The 17106-nt window shown below is 44.9% G+C and overlaps 1 protein-coding gene across 2 annotated transcripts in view; it reads right to left on the bottom strand.

Moving 5' to 3' along the window:
* The window catches only part of Aars1 (alanyl-tRNA synthetase 1), a 26206-nt gene that overhangs the window by 8724 nt on the left and 376 nt on the right, over nt 1-17106 (bottom strand). The window contains exons 1-13 of one of the 2 annotated variants that reach the window (XM_010644419.3): nt 16994-17087; nt 13431-13595; nt 11484-11672; nt 10556-10701; nt 7144-7335; nt 6228-6372; nt 5734-5879; nt 4835-4943; nt 4561-4711; nt 3457-3581; nt 2890-3034; nt 1300-1478; nt 479-592 (exon numbers count right to left, since the gene is read on the bottom strand). In XM_010644419.3, the coding sequence (XP_010642721.1) occupies nt 479-592; nt 1300-1478; nt 2890-3034; nt 3457-3581; nt 4561-4711; nt 4835-4943; nt 5734-5879; nt 6228-6372; nt 7144-7335; nt 10556-10701; nt 11484-11672; nt 13431-13574 (1785 nt within the window). In that variant the 5' untranslated portion in view covers nt 13575-13595; nt 16994-17087. Of the gene's footprint in view, nt 1-478; nt 593-1299; nt 1479-2889; nt 3035-3456; nt 3582-4560; nt 4712-4834; nt 4944-5733; nt 5880-6227; nt 6373-7143; nt 7336-10555; nt 10702-11483; nt 11673-13430; nt 13596-16993; nt 17088-17106 lie in introns of those variants that run through there. The other variant, XM_010644418.2, reaches the window with a different exon arrangement.

Genomic DNA, 17106 nt, shown 5'->3' with positions numbered 1-17106 from the left:
AAAGTAAAAAAAAAAAAAAAAAAAGGGACCAGGGAATTAGCTCAGTGGTTCTGCTGCGTACCTTGCAAGCACAAGGTCCTGAGTTCGATCCCTGGTACCCCACAAAGAAAAAAAGAAAAGAAAAATGTCCCCCTCAAAAGGCTGAGAAGATGGGGCCTTTGGGAGGTAACCAGATCATGGCTGCTAACCTCATCAATGGAACCCACTGCTGGAGGCGCTGTTAGCGGTAAGGCCTGCCTGGAGGAAGAAGGTCACTGGGGTCGCCCCCTCCTCTCCTTCCTGTTTCCTGGCTGCCGTGGGTTGAGCAGCTCTCGTACACCACCCCCTTGTGCCATACGATTTCTGTTTTGGAGCCCGACAACAATGGACTGAAACCCTGAGTCAAATAAAATTTTTCTCTTGATGCTGCACATGTCAGGTATCTGGTCCCAGAGATGAAAAGCTGACTTATACAGGTGGTGATAACTACCCGACTCACCTCATCAATAAACAGCCGGACCTGATCACCCACTTTCAGAGTGCCGTAGATGGTTCCTATGTGCAGCACATACCCTCCTCGCACCTGAGTGTTCTTCACTGTGAACTCAGTTTTCTAGAGTCAATCAGAAGGCTAAAAATTAATTTCCAGAAAATATTAATTCTCTCTATATAAATTCATACATAAAAAAATTCTCCCTTTAGGAACGGAGGGGTGCAGATCAGAGCTACAGCACTTGCCTAGCATACACAAAGTCCTGGCTTCCATCTCCAACACAGGAAAAGAAAAGAAAAATTATCCTTCTACATATGTAATCACACACACACACATTTGAACTCATGACCTTGCACTTGCAAGACAGATGGAGGGCCAATGAGCAAAATCCCCTAAGATATCTTTAACGATGTATATACACACACATATGCCCCTAATACTGTTTTATATGTAAGTTAAACACACACACATCTTAGGGAACTGGAAAGCCACTGTAAGGAACCAGACACCTAAGGAAGCCAAGTGACTCCAGACCAAACTCAGCAGAGGCAGAGCCACAAGCTGTTTCCTATAAAGAGGGCCACCCCTTAGAGAGCTGCCTCTGTATTTAGAAAACACGAACTGAAGACCACCTGGCTGCAAGAGACTTCCTACCAGGGACCAGTGGGCGAGAAAGCAACAGGTTCAAGAAGCAGCTAGCGAGCTGCAGAGACAGTGACAATGGTGCGCGGGGCCTGCTCCCCGAGGCCTGCTCCCCGAGGCCCAGAATGCTGACAGCCGCTCCACACCTGCCCCTCCCGGTTAACAAGGAAGAGCTGCTGGCTTACATCCTCGCTGCTGTCGTCCACCTTCACCAGGTAGCCTTCGTCGTAGATCTGGCCCCCTTGCTCGGCATAGAAACAAGTCTTGTCCAACACCACTCCGCACTCCTGGCCTGTGGACACCTCTTCCACAAACATCTTCTCCCTCCGCAGAGCCAGCACTGTGGCCACTGCACTCTCAAACACTGCCCGGTGGAGAGGCATATGGGAAAGGCAGGGTCAATGACTTTGCTCACCGTTTTTTCTTTTCTTCTTTTGTGGTGCAGGAGATCAAACCCTGGGCCTTTGCACATGCTGATCAATCAATCTACCACTGAGCTACACCCAAGCTCTATTTCTCAAGTGTTTCGTAGGTCCTAATTATCTAATTCTATTTTGCTTTTCTTTTGTGTGTTTGAGAAGGCGAGCGAGGGAGAGACGGAGAGAGAGAGAGAGAGAGAGAGAGAAGGAGAGAGAGAGAGAGTGGTTTTTGTATGTCTGTGAATATGTGGTTCAGTGTGGGCTTTACCTCACTATGTAGCCGAGGCTGGGCTTGAACTTGAGGCAAGTCCCTGCCTCCCAAGTGTTAGGATTACAGGTGTGCATCACCATGCTCAGCTTCTAATTTTATTTTACAAGCAAGCCAATTAGATTCCAAGAAAGAACTAGCACAATGGTTTTTCCGATAGAGAATGAAACACTCAGTGAGGTGAATGATTGTCCAATTTCCTAAGACTGACCGGTTTCCTGAGGTGCAAGCTTTCTGTGTTAACAATGGGACAGTTCTGAACAAATAGCACAGTTAACTCTCAGACACTAAATAAAAATTTGATAAATCTGAGTCACTCTTTAAGTGTAGTAATAAACCCCTTAACCGAAGGGCAAATTACGAACAATGTATTCAATTTGTGTGCTTGCTTTGACAGGTTTTGGTATAAGATTGCTCTCTACCAGAGCAGAAAAACAAAACCATGTATTATTTACTAATTTCTTTGGTTTCTTAATTTTACTTATTTGTGGAGGGAGAGTTGAGGCAGAGTCTCACTATGTAGCCCAGGGTGGCCTTCAACTCATGGTGACCCTCCTGCTTCAGCCTCTCAGAGTGCTGGGATTACAGGTGTGCGCCACTACATCCAGAAGTTTTCTAACTTTAGAATGTTGTTATACTGATGTAAAATTCAACAGCCACTGTGGACCAAGCATGGTGACACAGACCTGCAATCCCAGCTTAACTCCCTTCTTGGGAGGCTGAGGCAGGATGACCCAAATTTCTAGCAAGACCCTATCTCAACAAAACAGTAGCCACCGTGTATTGTTTCAAGGTCAACTGCCTGGTCTCTAAGGTGTTACAATTATAGGAAACTGGGGAAGGGTACACGGAACCACCTTACAATTTTTTCCTTTTTTTTTTTTACAGTTTCCTATAATTATTTTAAAATAAATATTTAGAAAAACTATTAGCCAGGGGTGCTGTGAAAATAAAAGTGCTCAGCATGACTGTGTAGCACTACAGGAGAGGCTGAGATCTGCAGGGCCCCTAACCTTCAGACTAGTCTCTCAAAAGCCCCCCAGACAAGGTAGAGGCAGCTCAAAAGAGGATGGAGCCCAGCAACGTACCATAGCCACCACTGGGGTCTGAGTGGTAGTCATACTTCGGGAAGTCGTCTGTGGCCTCCAGGCCCTTTGCCCGCAGCTCTTCGATAGCGTAGATGTCCAGCATAATGAGGTCTTCACCACCAGCCCCCTTGCCCTGTGACTTCAGCTGCCATAGAGAAATGAGCATTGGTTACCTTAAACCAGGAGGGGAACATGAACTTAAAAGAATTTGAGATTGCTAAACTATGCCCAAGGTAAAGCTCTAGCATGTCACTTTCAACCTGGGCACCACTGAGAGACTGGGCCATGGCATTCTTTGTTGTCTGCTGTCTGTCTGCATTGTGGGGTGGTGAACAGCACCCCAGATTCCATGGACAAGATGACAAGAGTATCTTGCCCCTACTTATAAAAAAACCAAAAACATCTCTGGCCATTATTGCCTAATGTACCCTGGGGAGAGAATCATCCCATTTGAGATCCAATCATCTAGGGAGAAAAGAATTTCAAAGCCTTTAATGGAAGGGAAGCTGTGCTTGCTCTGTGGCCAAGTCATGCCTGGGTGGTTGTTGGGCTTCTGGCTCACCCTACCTGGGCCAGTTTCCGCTCTTCTTCGAAGCCATTCATATCGACCACCAGGCCCTTCTCTTCAGCAATCAGTCCAGTGAGGTCCACCGGGAACCCGTAGGTGTCATAGAGTAGCCATGCAGTGTCGCCTACATGGCATGAAGGAGTGTCAAGCTAACATGGCCGGCCCCTTTCCTTTCCATGCCCAGCCCTCCAGGAGGCTGCTGAGAGTGACAGAAGGGATCGGAGCCACGGCAAGTCAGGACCAGCCCTGTGGGTCTGTCAGAATATCCACCGAATCTAGAATGGAGCTACAGGAAGCACGAGGGGTCTTCTGGTAAAGTTCTACTGCTTGATCTGAACACTGACTAGTTTGAGAAAATTCAATTAGACTTTCTCTTTATACTTCAATACAAAGAAATAAAATCTTTGGAATTTTCCCATCTGGTAAATAATAAAGCAAGTTACAAAATAGTATATATCCAACGTTTCCTTTTTTTTTTTTGAGACAGGGTCTTGTAATATAGTACGGCCTGGCCTTGAACCCACTATGTAGTCCAGTCTGGCTTCGAACTCCAGGCCATCTGCCTGCCTCAGCCTTCCAAGTACTGGGATTATAGGTGTGCACCACCACACCTGGCTCCAATGTTCCCATTTTTGCTTGAAAAGTATACTCACAGACACACAAAAGTATACATAGTTACATGCATACAGAGAAAAAAAATCCTGCCTTTTTTTTTTTTTTTTTTTGGTACCAGGTATCAAACTTGGGACCTTGCACTAGCAAGGCAGGCAGCAGAACCACTGAGCTAAATGCCTGGCCAAATCCTGCCTATTTATATACCAAACTCCTCAAGATTTGTTACCTCAGAAAAAAAATATGTAAAAAAAAAGTTGTTACCTCAGGATGAGCGTGTGAAAGGACTTTCACTTTTTACTTATGTAAAATAATATTTTACTACAATAACAAATTGCTTTCATCATTCTCTAAATTCCATTTTATACTGTTGAGGAGCCCTCTAATCACACTCTACTCCACTTCCAAAGACATGGGTGCCCACCACAGTCTCTGCCAGTCCCAGAAAGACACCACAGCCTGGGTGGAGAAAGACACAAACTGGGCCTTACCCGGAATGGTCTTGCAATCTCCCAGGCTCTGAATTTTCCGGTCCAGGATGCGACGTCCTCTGCTGAGAGTCTTGAGGAACTGCACTTCCTCTTCATTAATAATGTCCTTCACCAAGTCTGGGTCCTTCTTTAGCTCGGGAAATGCATCTCCCTGACAAAAGGGGACTCAATGACTCCAGAGACTATCACCTGATCCCTCTTTAGAAAGCCTGTTAATAGCACCCTCTCCCCAGTGGGGCTTCAGCCAGAGGAGGTGAGAGGGAGACAGACTCACCAGGGACTGGACAACAACGTCAACTAACGTGGCGAAGAAACCCCTGCTGGCGTTGAGCTTCTCGTGGGAGTACCGGACAGCCCGGCGGAGAATCCGTCGCAGCACATATCTGTAAGATGCAGAACTTAGTGCCCTGCTAGACAACACGCCGGGCTGAGGGTTGTGTCCTAACTTCTACACAGAACAACATGACCAACTTTCCATCATACTCTTGCAGGCTTTCTCACAAGCTAAGCCCGCTTCTTCTTGTATTCCCCAAGGTCACTAAGGTTAATTCCTGCATAAACTCAGGCACATCCCCAAAACTACACGTCAAGGATTACCTAGAGTAACCCGTCTGTTACCCTTCTGTTTAGCTACCCAGAGAGAGGCAAGGACAGATCAGATGCAGACTCGATACATGTAGTCCCAGGACCTCCTGTTTGTCAGTATGGAGGTTCCTAGGGCTAGTCAATACTCACAGCCACCCTGACCCTGACAGTCTTACCAGGCAAACCGAAATACAATCCTTATTATCTTTACTTAGCAGAGACGACCTACTCTTGTAAATGGCATCTTTCTAACATGAGTGAAAACCCTCTTACCCCTTAAAAAAAAAAAGATTCCCTCTGCCCCTCCTACACAGGATAAAGGAAATAATAAAAATATGACTTTAAATTCCAAAAAGAGTCATAAAACCAAGCATGTAGCACAAGTTTCTAATCACACACTGGGAGGCTAAGGCAGGAGGATTTTCCAGCCTGGACACCTCACTGAGACCCTGTCTCCTAAATAAATAAGTAAACAAAGAAAGAAAGAAAAGAAAAGAAAAGGGCTGGGGTTGTAGGTCAGTCCAAAAGCCCTGGTTCAATCCCTATTCATGGTGTCTGGCCCAACACCGTCCAGTGCAATACACTCACCCCCGCCCTGTGTTGTCAGGCCGGCCACCGTCGGCCAGTGCCACGGTGATGGTCCGAGCGTGGTCAGCCAGTACTCTGTAGGCCATGTCAATCCCATCCGCATCCTCAGCACCGACTTTCCCAGTATAAGGACGGGCACCTGTGCCCTACAGGCGAAACCCAGAAGGTGGCCTGTGAGGAGACAGCCTTCCACTGCTGCCTTGCCAAGATGTTCCACAGGACTGAGGACCACTAAGGAGAAGGGGTGCCCATCTTGCCAGATCCTGTAACCCCAAACAGGTGAGAGCAGGGGGAGCAAAGAGCCTCCACGTAGCCCGCCACACAAAAAACTACTGCCACGTGCCTGGAGCCTCATGCTACTGGCAAAGAAGCCAGCAGATGCTAACAGGTACCTTGGGCTGGCAAAGCAAATGGGCATTTATCTTTCAGAGCACTGCTACAAGTCCAGCCTGGAAACCTCACAGAAGTTTCAGTGTTTGCAGTAGGACCAGTACCTTCTGAATGGCTTCGAAGTAGGGAACAAAAAGGTCGGTGTCGTAGTTGGACATCTTATTCTGCAGCACGGACACCAGTCGCTCCAGGCCCATCCCTGTGTCAATGCTTTTCTTGGGAAGAGGTTTTAAGGTGCTGTCAGTCTCCCTGTGTGATGAAGAGGAAGAGGAAGTTGAAGCAGAGATCAGCCTACCACCTCTCCAGACATGCTAGTTAGAAGCATAACTTGCAGGCAATGATGTTTGTTTACTCTGCCTCTGTCTGGTTTCATGAGAATGAAGGGCAGAGACAAAGGAAAGCGAAATGCTCTAGGGCCCATTTAAGTGAGGCAAAGGTGGACATGGTGGCACATGCCTGTGATCCCAGCAATCAGGGGGCTGAGGCACAAGGATCACAAGTTTGAAGCCAGACTACAAATGGTCTACATAATGAATTCAAGGCCAGCCTGGACCACACAGTGAGACCTTCTCTCAAATCCAAGACCACTACCACCTCCAGACAAAAGAAAGGCAATTTTCAAAGAAATGAGCTATAAAACAGCAACCCAAATTTCATCAGGAATGACATTATGGATTAGCCTTCAGGAAGGTACTACGTGGGGTTTGGGTGTAGCTCAGTGGTAGAGCACACTTGCCTAGCAGGAAGTGCTGGGTTCAATCCTCAGGACCCCTCCCCCAAAAAAGGCATTACATGGAATAACTAGTTTATAAAAGAATAGGCCTACCCCTGTTTTGCAAAGATCATCAGGGAAACTTAAGAATAAAATCTTAAAAATTGCCACAGATCCCAGGATACCTCTTCAGGATCCCTGAATCACCTGCTCCACGTCCCCAAGGATGAGGCTCTGAAAGCCACCAAACAGGAGCTTGGCTCAGAGAAAGGTGCTGTTCTTCACAGGACAGAGAAGGGCCTCACTACCTGTTATACTGGATGAACACAAGGTTCCAGATCTCGAGCACATTGGGATCATCCTGGTTGACAAGGTGCGCAGCATCCCGGCCACCGATCCGGTCATAGTGAATCTCGCTGCAGGGACCACATGGGCCGGTGTCACCCATCTCCCAGAAGTTATCCTTCATGTTGCCGGGGAGGATTCTGCTATCATCCAGCCTGCATGGAGCAGACAAGGTAAACCCAGTTAGAGCCACTCATTAGAACTCTGCCCAAGGGGCCGGGGATTTAGCTCAGTGGTTCTACCACCTGCCTCACAAGCCCAAGGACCTGAGTTCGAACCCCGGTACCCCCTCTCCCTGAAAAAAGAACTCTGCCCAGCCTTGCTTCCACCACAAAAGAGATCTTGTATTTCCAGTAAAGGCCCATTCTGCCTATTCCTAACACTGAGCCTGTATACAAACCTTACTAAAGGGCACAGAGCCTGAATACAAACCTTACTAAAGGGCACAGCATACCTCTTTTCAAGTGTTATTACACTATAACAGGAAATAATATGCTATGATTGTAACTCAATAAAAATATACAAAAAAGCTGGTATGGTGGCACACAAATGTAGTCCCAGCTACTTGAGAGGCTGAGGCAGGAGTATTGCATGTTTGAGGCCAGACTGGGCAATTTAGCAAGACCATGTCTCAAATAAAAAGGGCTGAGGATATAGCTTAGTACTCCCCAAGTTGAATCCCCAGTACTGGAAAAATAAAACCAGAATTTAAGCAAATGTTTTCTCTAGAAACATTCCTTTTTTTTTTTTTTTTTAAAAGAAACATTCATTTTTCAAAATGACTGTTATGTTTACATGCAGTGTTTCCACCCAAACCCACATTGAAGTTTAATTGCCGGCCAGGCAAGGTGGCATGCACATGTAATCACATCATCTGGAAGACTAAGGCAGGAAAATAGTAAGTTTGAGCCTGGGCAACCTAGCAATTTAGCAAGACTCTGTCTCAAAATTAAAAAGAGCTGGCTGGGCACAGTGGCACACATTTGTAATCCCAGCACTCAGGAGGATGAGGCAAGAAGATCGCTGTGAGTTGGAGGCCAGCCTGAACTACATAGTGAGACCTGTTTCAAAAATGAGACAAACAAACAAACAAAAAATAAAATAAAATGAAAAGGACTGGTGATATACTGAAAGGTGGCAGGTCAGTCTTAGCCATAATCCCTCAAGAATGGATTAATGGGGGCCAGGGATTTAGCTCAGTGGTTCTGCCACCTGCATTGCAAGCACGAGGACCTGAGTTTGATCCCCGGTACCAAAAAAAAAAAAAAAAAAGAATAGATTAATGTAATTCCTGCAAGTATGTGAGCAAGGTTTTTTTTCTTTTTCATGTGGTGCTGGGGATCATACCCAGGCCCTCTTGCACACTAAGCACATGCCCTCTCACTGAGCTACAATCACAGCTCCACAAAAAGAATTTACTAAAATTAAAACATTTCCAAAAAAAAACTTTGAAGGGGCTTTTTTGAGGTCTTTTTTTCCCCCACTTTTCTTTTTTGGTACTAGGAATCAAACCCAGGGCCTTGTGCTGGCCAGGTAGGTGCTGCACAGGTGAGCTACATCCCCAGCCCTCCAAAAATTTGACTTTGCTAATAAAAAAGATTTAGAAAACCAGGTTTGTAAGGAGGAGTGCAAGGAAAAAGAACCAGGTACCCCCCGTATCAGGAATCAAACTCAGGACTTTGAGCAGGTGCAGTGCCACTGACCTAAATCCCTGGCCCTTTTTTTTGTTTTTTTTTTTGAGACAGTGTCTCACAATGCAGTTCAGGGTGGTCTTGAACTCACTATATAGTCTAGACTGACTTCAAAGTCATGGCAATCCTCCTGCCTCAGCCTCCTGAGGGCTAGGATTACAGGCATGTACTACCACACCTAGCTTTTAATTCCTCAGAGTTATATTAAAGTAAAACTTCCTTTTTCCTCTTCTGTTTGATGTCATTACATTAGTACTCTGTTGAAAAAGACAAACATATACACAGAAGGATACAAAAGTAGGAAAAAGACTGAGAAGACTATACATGGAACACCACACTATTAACAACAATTAATCTTAGGGAGCGTCCACTTCCTATTTACTACATTTCTAGGCAATTCAGAATTTTTTACAATTTTAATTTTTATAACGTGGGTTAGCTATGTGATTTTTTTTTTTCCTGGTATTGCGGATTCAACCCAGGGCCTCAGGAATGCTAGGCAAACACTGTAACACTAAGTTATATTCGCTAGCCCTAAATACACAACTTTCAAAAATACATATATATCAGGCGGGGTAAAGATTTAGCTCAGTGGTTCTGCTGCCTGCCTCGCAGCACAAGGTCCTGAGTTTGATCCCCACTACCGCAACAAGAACAAAACAACAAACAAGACATAAACATCAGGTCAGGCATGGTAGCACACTGGCATGAGTCCACCAATGTACACTGCGGAAAAAGGAGGGTCGCCAAAGAGGGATATATCTCCCAAGCTTCCAAGGGAAGCCATAAGGTCAAGTGAGACAAGACCCATCCTGGCAGATGACACTGACAGAGGTGCTAAGAGGCTGCACACATGGTCCCAAAGCATAACATAGGGAGACCTTTTCTCACAAAAAAAGAAAGAAAATGTGGTATAATACACAATGGAGAATTATTCACCAATAAGAAGGATAAATTTGAGTCATGTGCAGGAAAATGGATAGTTCTTGAGACTTTAATGTTAAGTAAATAAGCCAGAAACAGGAAATAAAATATCTTTTTTTTTCCCCCGGTACCGGGGATCAACTCAGGCCCTTGCACTTGCAAGGTAGGCGGCAGAACTACTGAGCCAAATCCCCAGGCCTCATATGGTTTCTTATATGAGAAACCCAAAATATAATTAAAGAATAAAATAAAGGAGCGATGGTAAGAAACACAGAGGCAGATTTTGTAAGTGGAGAAAGGGAGTAGGGGAAGAAGGGAGAAGTGGGGGACAGGGGATTGAAAATGATCTAGATACAGTACATATGCATACCAATTCCCCAAAATGAATGCAATTATTATGTTTTGAAAACGTATACCCAATAAAAATATACATATAAAAGAGAGAGAACGCGAGTACACTGTATTCACTTTCAGCAACACGATCAAACATACAAAAAGCAATGAGTACATGAAGAGATGATTATTCCTGGGGCTGGGGGTATAGCTGAGTGAAAGAGCACATACCTAGCATGTGTGAGGCCCTGCGTTCAATCCTGAGCACCACCAAATCAAAAAAAATTCTCAGTCACTCTTGACTACATCTCAAAATGACACCCCAAAATGAGAAATGGTAACGGATTCCAACTCATCAGAAGACTCTAGCACTGGCTTAGCATCACTTTCTTCCTCTATAATCTTAGTAAGTCAGTTCCATTCTTACCCCAAATTTTGCCAGATCTGTTTACACTCCAGATCTGGTTCTAAACCAGCTGCTTCATCCCCTCCAAAGTAAGTAACGTAGAGTCTATCAACTGGAATGCCAAACTCTTGGGTGAGAAGTTCCAGAGCCATCTTACATGCTAATTCCTACAAAAAGAACAAAAAGATACAGAATATGGCCAGACCAAAATCAATTCAGTACGAGTAAAGAGCACATCAGCCAGGCCTAGTGTGTATGCTTATAATCCCTTCTATTCCAGAGGTGGAGGCAGAAGGAGTGCAAGTTCCAAGCCAGACTGGGCAACTTAGCAAGACCCTGTCTCAAAAATATAAAAAGGGCTGGGGATGTAGCACAGTGGTAAAAGACCATTAATTCGATCCCCAGCACTGGGGAAGAAAGAAAGAAAGAGGAAAGAAAAGGAGAGAGGTAGGGAAGGAGACAAAGGAAGAAAGGAAGAGGAAAGGAAAGGAAAAAGATCAAATCTAGGGAACACAAATTTAAAACTATAGTATCTTCACTATAAATTCAACCAAATTCAGGATCAATTTACCTAAGAAAACTAAACTGCTGAAATTACCAAACTGCAGCTACTGCCAGGCCTGGTGGCACATGCTCTCAGACCCAGGTACTAGGGAGGCTGATCCAGGAGGATGGCAAGTTCGAAGCCAGCCAGGGCGACTTAGTGAGACCTTATCAAAATAAAAGGAGGACTGGGGATATAGATCAGAGCTATTGAGATCCAATCCCCAGTAGTGTGCACAAACACAATAAAGTTATTGGTACTTTCTGGAAGCCTTGGAATTCAGCAACGTCCTTCACTCTTCAATCTTCTAGATAATATTTTGTATTTTAAAATAAGCAAACTTAGAACCCAGTTCCCTTAATGGAAATGATCCATTCACTCCAAACTCTCATGTGCTGAGCTCACCTTGAAGTAATCTCCAAAGGACCAAGAGCCCAGCATCTCAAAGAAGGTGTGGTGGTAAACATCTTTGCCCACGTCGTCCAGGTCATTGTGCTTGCCCCCAGCCCGGATGCATTTCTGAGTATTGGCAGCTCTGCTCAGCTTTGCCAAAGGGTGGGATGGGTCAATTGTGTTCAGGAAGATGGGTTTGAACTAAAAAATAAGATGGGGGAGGGAGTTCGACTTTTAGAGAGTTGCAGGTAATGTCACAAGCTGGCCGGACACACCACACACAAAACTGCTTTGGATTTAGTGAGCCTAGAAGAGACATTCAGAAGCAGGTGGCCCAAATGGAGCCAAAGCAGAAGCAGTGTCTTTGGGAGCAGCTTCTTTGTGGACCTCATTCCTTTACAGCCTCCATCACTGCCAGGAAACCCCCTGGGCAGGAGAAGCCCGGCCGAATCTGAGCATCCAAATGTTGATGTGTGAAACCCATGCTTCTTCACAAGTTTACAATGTTTAAGGTGTGTGTCATCCTTCTGGAAGAATTTTTTTTTTTTTTTGGTACTAGAGCTCAAACTTGGGTCCTTGCATTTGCGAGGCAGGCAGCGGTACCACTGGGCTAAAGCCCCGGCTCTGGAAGAACATATTTTATTTATTTATTTATTTTTGGTACTAGAGGTTGAACTCTGGACCTTGTGCTGTGAGGCAGGTGGTGGTACCACTGAACTAAAATCCCTGGCCCTCACTTTTTTTTTAATGTCTAGTACCTTCCACAGTACCCAAAAAAGAAAAAATGCCTACCGCACTTGCCTCACAGCGCAAGGTCCTGAGTTCAATCCCTGGTACATTAAAAAAAAAAAAAAAAAAAAGAACAAATGCTTAATGCATGTCATTTTTCATTGCTAAAAAAGAAAAATAATAAAGCTATCCTTATTACTATCTATCTAATCAGAGGCAGTACAGCACAAAAGTCATGGAAATGAATTGCACAGGTTTAAATAAATATTTTAAGAAAGGAGATGGTTCAAATCCACCTTCTCACAGTGACCAGCCATAGAGGCACAGGCTGCTTTCAGTGCCTTAGGAGGGTTGGTAACAGAGTGGAGCCTAAATGAGTTACTGGATGTGAAAGACACAGAGCAGAAGCTGGCGCTACGGGCAGACTAAGTTACCATTATCGAGAGACTGCTTATAAGCACTGAAAACACAGAACCTGTGGTTCCTACAGCACAGTTCATGTGAAAAAAGACAAAGTTTGTGTCCAGGTATGCCTGAGTACAACAGAACCTTTCAAATGTTCCAGAAAACCCATCTCCTTGAAACAGTTTACTTAAAATTACTGCCTCCATTTCTAGGTGCAGGCCTAGGACTCCTATAATTGAAAACACTTTTCATGATTTTATAGTTAATGTTATACAAGGTAGAAAATGTTTCCACTATGTTGGCTGTGGTGGTACACACCTGTAATCCCCACCATTCAGGAGAATGAGGCAGGAGCAGTACAAGTTCAAGGACAGCTCGAGCAACTTAGCAAGGGCTGGCCTCAAAATAAAGCTCAGTGGCACAAAGCCCTGGGTTGGATTCCCAGCACCAAAGGCATGGGTGGGGGTTTTGAGTACTTCCTATGTGCCAAATACTATGATAAACCTTTTGTATGCATTACCTCATCACTTCTTACTGCAATGAACAAGCAGACATCATTATTATTCCTCATTTCACAGATAAAGAAATAGATTCGTGATAGGGATTTAGCTCTCTGGCACCTCACTTGTCTTGCAAGCACAAGGTCTTGAGTTTGATCCCCAGTACCAAAAAGAAAGAAGAAAAAAACAAATTGGTGACATAAAGTTCTGCAAGATCATACAGTAACAGAACCAGCACTGCCTGATTGCAGGTTCTGTGCTTTTATCACTTCTCTGTTGTCTCCTTTGTGAGCAAACAGTCAAGAGGAAAAGAACAACTCCTTACCTGGTTCATGCCGGCATTGGCAAAGAGTAGAGTGGGGTCATCCAATGGGATGGTGGCAGATGAGTGAACATAGGTATGTGCATTTCTTTTGAAGAAATCTATAAATCGCTCTCGAATTTCACTTGCTTTTAGGGTTGAATTCATCTTGAAAGTCACCCCAGAGGACTAAGCAAAAAATAAAGGAAAATTAGCAAAACTGAAACTCAAAGTAGACATTATATAAGACTACAGCTTTTCAAGCCAAGTCAAGCAGACATGAGTAAACTATTTGGTCCTAAAACTTCTATTTTGCAATGTCCAAAGCTAAATTATCATCAAAGTGGAACTTGCTACCCCTGCAGATGGCAGCTCCAACCACTCTTCCTTCCCATGCCAACCTCAAGAGGATCAATGAACTGACACACAACTACTCTGGGAGATGGTTTACTCCTGTATTCATTCATACAAAAAATATGCAGTAAGCATCTACTACCAGGAGTTAAAGAGGAATAAAGACCCTCATCATCTTTACAAACCAACTGATGAAAAGGGAGAAGCTCAGCGGACCTGGGTTTCAGTCCAGTTCCAAATCCTTGAAGGGCATCACTTACTTTAACACAAGAAAAGGCTGGGTAGGGTGGCACACAACATAGGCAAAGAGAGAGGAGGCTGAGGCAGGCGAGCTTGGGCTACATAGTGACTTTAAATTTTAAAAAAGGAGAGGTCCACACATATGACCACTAAAGATCCTTCTAGCTCTGTTAATGCAAGGTTTCATACGCTCAGAGCCAGGGTTTCTAGGTTTGGCTGACATCTTAGTGAGGCTGCCATCAGCAGCTGACCCAAGGGTGGGACCATGTGTACAAAGGGCAGCCTGCAACCAGCAGAATGCACCTACCTCTGCAAAACCTAAGCGAACCAAGGGCCGGGAATTTAGGTTCTGCTGCTTGCCTCGCAAGCATAACGTCGCGAGTTCAATCCCTGGTACCAAAAAAAAGAAGAACAAGGACCGGGGATTTAGCTCAGTGGTTCTGGCACCTGCTTTGCAAGTGCAAGGACCTGAATTTGATTCCCGATACCAGAAAAAAAAAAAAACAACAAAGCAACAACAACAATAAAAAACTAAGCCAGCCAGAACCACACCTGGAAACCTGCTCCATCCCAGCTATTAGGTCACTCAGGAGTGAGTGGGGCTCACTGAGCATGAAAGAGCAAGGAAATCAGAAGCAAGGGGGACTGGGAAATAAAACACCTTTACAAGTTCTAAACTTTACAATATCCCTGGAAGGCAGGTTGGAGAGAAGTGACAGGATTTGGTCAGGATACAATTACTGGCTTCTCACTAAACTATCATGGAGGACCAGTGCCTAGAAAAAGGGAAACCATCTCAGCGAATTATCTAAAATTTAGTCTCCAGGGGCTGGGGCTGCAGTTCAGTGGCAGAATGCCTGCCTGGTGTGCATGAGATGAGGCTGTGGGTTCAAGTCCCAGCCCAGGAAAAAGTTTCTAGAACTCGAGACCCAACTCTATCCTAACTAAGTCACTTGGGCCTTAGTTTGGTTCGCTTTTTGGGAAAATGGGATGAAACACTGTTTGGGGGTCTTGCTATGTAGCCCAGGCTACCCTCAAATTTGAGAACCTCCTGCTTCAGCCTCCTGAGTGCTCATATTACAGGCACGCACCAGCACACCCAGCTTTTGAGATTGATTCCTTTTCTTCAAGAAAAAAAAAAAAAAGGGGCCTATTGTGTGTTCAACCAGGGTATTATGAGGATCCCAGCACTCTGAGAATCTGAAACAGGCAAATGAGATGTTTGAGCCCAGCCTGGGCAACTTATCAAGACCCTGTCTCAAAAAAATAAATAAAAAATAACATAACATAATAAAAATAGAGCTGAGAATATAATTCAGTGTGAAGGCCCTGAATTAATCCCCAGCACCACAAAAATAATTAACTAATTAATTTTTAAAAAGCTCAGTTCAAAGGCCCTGGGTTCAAATTCCAGTGCTATTAAAAAGAAAAGGAAAGGAAACGAAAAACAAGGCAAAGCAAATGGATCCTGTATTTGGAAGCTACTACTTAAGAGTAAAACTAGGGTAAAATTTTTTTCTTATGAAGAAGAGACAATAAAGAAAGATGTACACAGTGTTATGTTCAACCACAATTCAACTGTTATATTCAAACTCAAAGAATTATTCAAAAAAAGCCCTTTGGGCAATAAGCTGGTGAAAGAGGTTGAGAGAAAAAGAACCGAGAGCAGACAGATGGGGCTGCTGTCCATAAGGAGTCACAGTTGAGGATTTCAGAAACTGTTGCACCACACTCTTCCTCATCCTCTCTAGCTCTCAAAGAATCTTAACAACAGAAAATAGGGAATTTGACACATGAATTTTTCATTGTTGCTTAGTCATTCAACATAATGAATGCATACTATATGCTGGAAATCAGTGTGAACCAAAGCCTATGCTGGCTCCATGTGGTAATGCATGCCCAATATCCCAGCACTTGGGAGGCTGAGGCAGGAGGATCGCTGAAAGTTCAAGACCTACCTAAACTACACAGTAAGACCCTGTCTCAAAACATCAAAAACAAAACCAAAAGCCTACAACTTCCAGAGACTGTAACATACAGAAATAACTGCAGTGTTCTTTAGAAGGATCTGGGACCTTGACTACCAACACCACCAAGCCTGAGACTATTAAAAGCTGTGTCCCCTCCATTGTCACTCATTCATTATTCCTTATGAACATACTGAAAGGCTGTATTGGATACAGAGGTAGCACAAAGGCAGAAGAACTACAGATTTCATTTCCTATTAGGAGCTGTAAAGGTTGTGAGTACCTTACATCATCGCACTGTAGCTCCCGGCCACGGGACCTAGGACCGTGCTCCCCATGTCCCTGGTAAACTCTCTTTTCCTTTCCCTAGTTAATCCCTTTTTCGAGGGGGAGGGGTTTGAACCCACCTCCTCAGAACTGAGCTATACCGGAAACACTTCCCCACCTCTAAAATCTTTTTAAAATGGACTCTCACTAAATCACATTATGGTCCTCCTGTCTCTGCTTCCCAAAGTGCTGGGATTACAGCCCACCTGGCTAATTTCTCAATTCCAAAAAACTCATTTAAGGAATCCTCCATTCCTTCAGCAGCCCTCCCCGCCCCCCCCCCATACCGGGGCTCAAAGTCAGGATCTTATGCTTACGGGGCAGGCGCGGCATCTTCTTTTTATTGTCTCATCGCCCCAAGTGCCCCCACTCCCCTGTCAGACTGAGCTCCACCTCAGTGGGAACCACACTGGTGGGGCTCACCATTAAATATCTAGTCTAGCGGTTTGCAAAAACGCACTTCATGATTAGATATTGTGATCTTTTATAGTACAGTACTAGCAAGCTTTAACACACACTTCCAAGCAGACGGCAATGCAGCCTATCTGAAGGAGTGACAGCTGAACGTGACTGGACCGCTAGCAGCCATATCCGTTAATTCTTGAAGAATGCAGGTTCCCAGTGGGCTCCACTCATCTGGGCTGCCCCTCTCTCCTGCCCCATCCTCCCCCAGGGGATTAAAAGCATAAGCGAGAAGACCTCAGCTCTGAGAGGGTCCTCGGCCGCAACCGTGCGCCTCCCGAGGTCCTGCTGTTCCGCAAGCGCGCACCAGGCCACTCGGCCTCCGCCGCTCCCAGGGGCCACTCCCGGGC

Source organism: Fukomys damarensis, unplaced genomic scaffold (genome assembly GCF_012274545.1).
Source record: "Fukomys damarensis isolate Sample0158 unplaced genomic scaffold, DMR_v1.0_HiC HiC_scaffold_32, whole genome shotgun sequence".
In the NCBI taxonomy this organism is placed as follows: Eukaryota; Metazoa; Chordata; class Mammalia; order Rodentia; family Bathyergidae; genus Fukomys; species Fukomys damarensis.
This window is presented reverse-complemented; position numbering and strand designations above follow the sequence as displayed.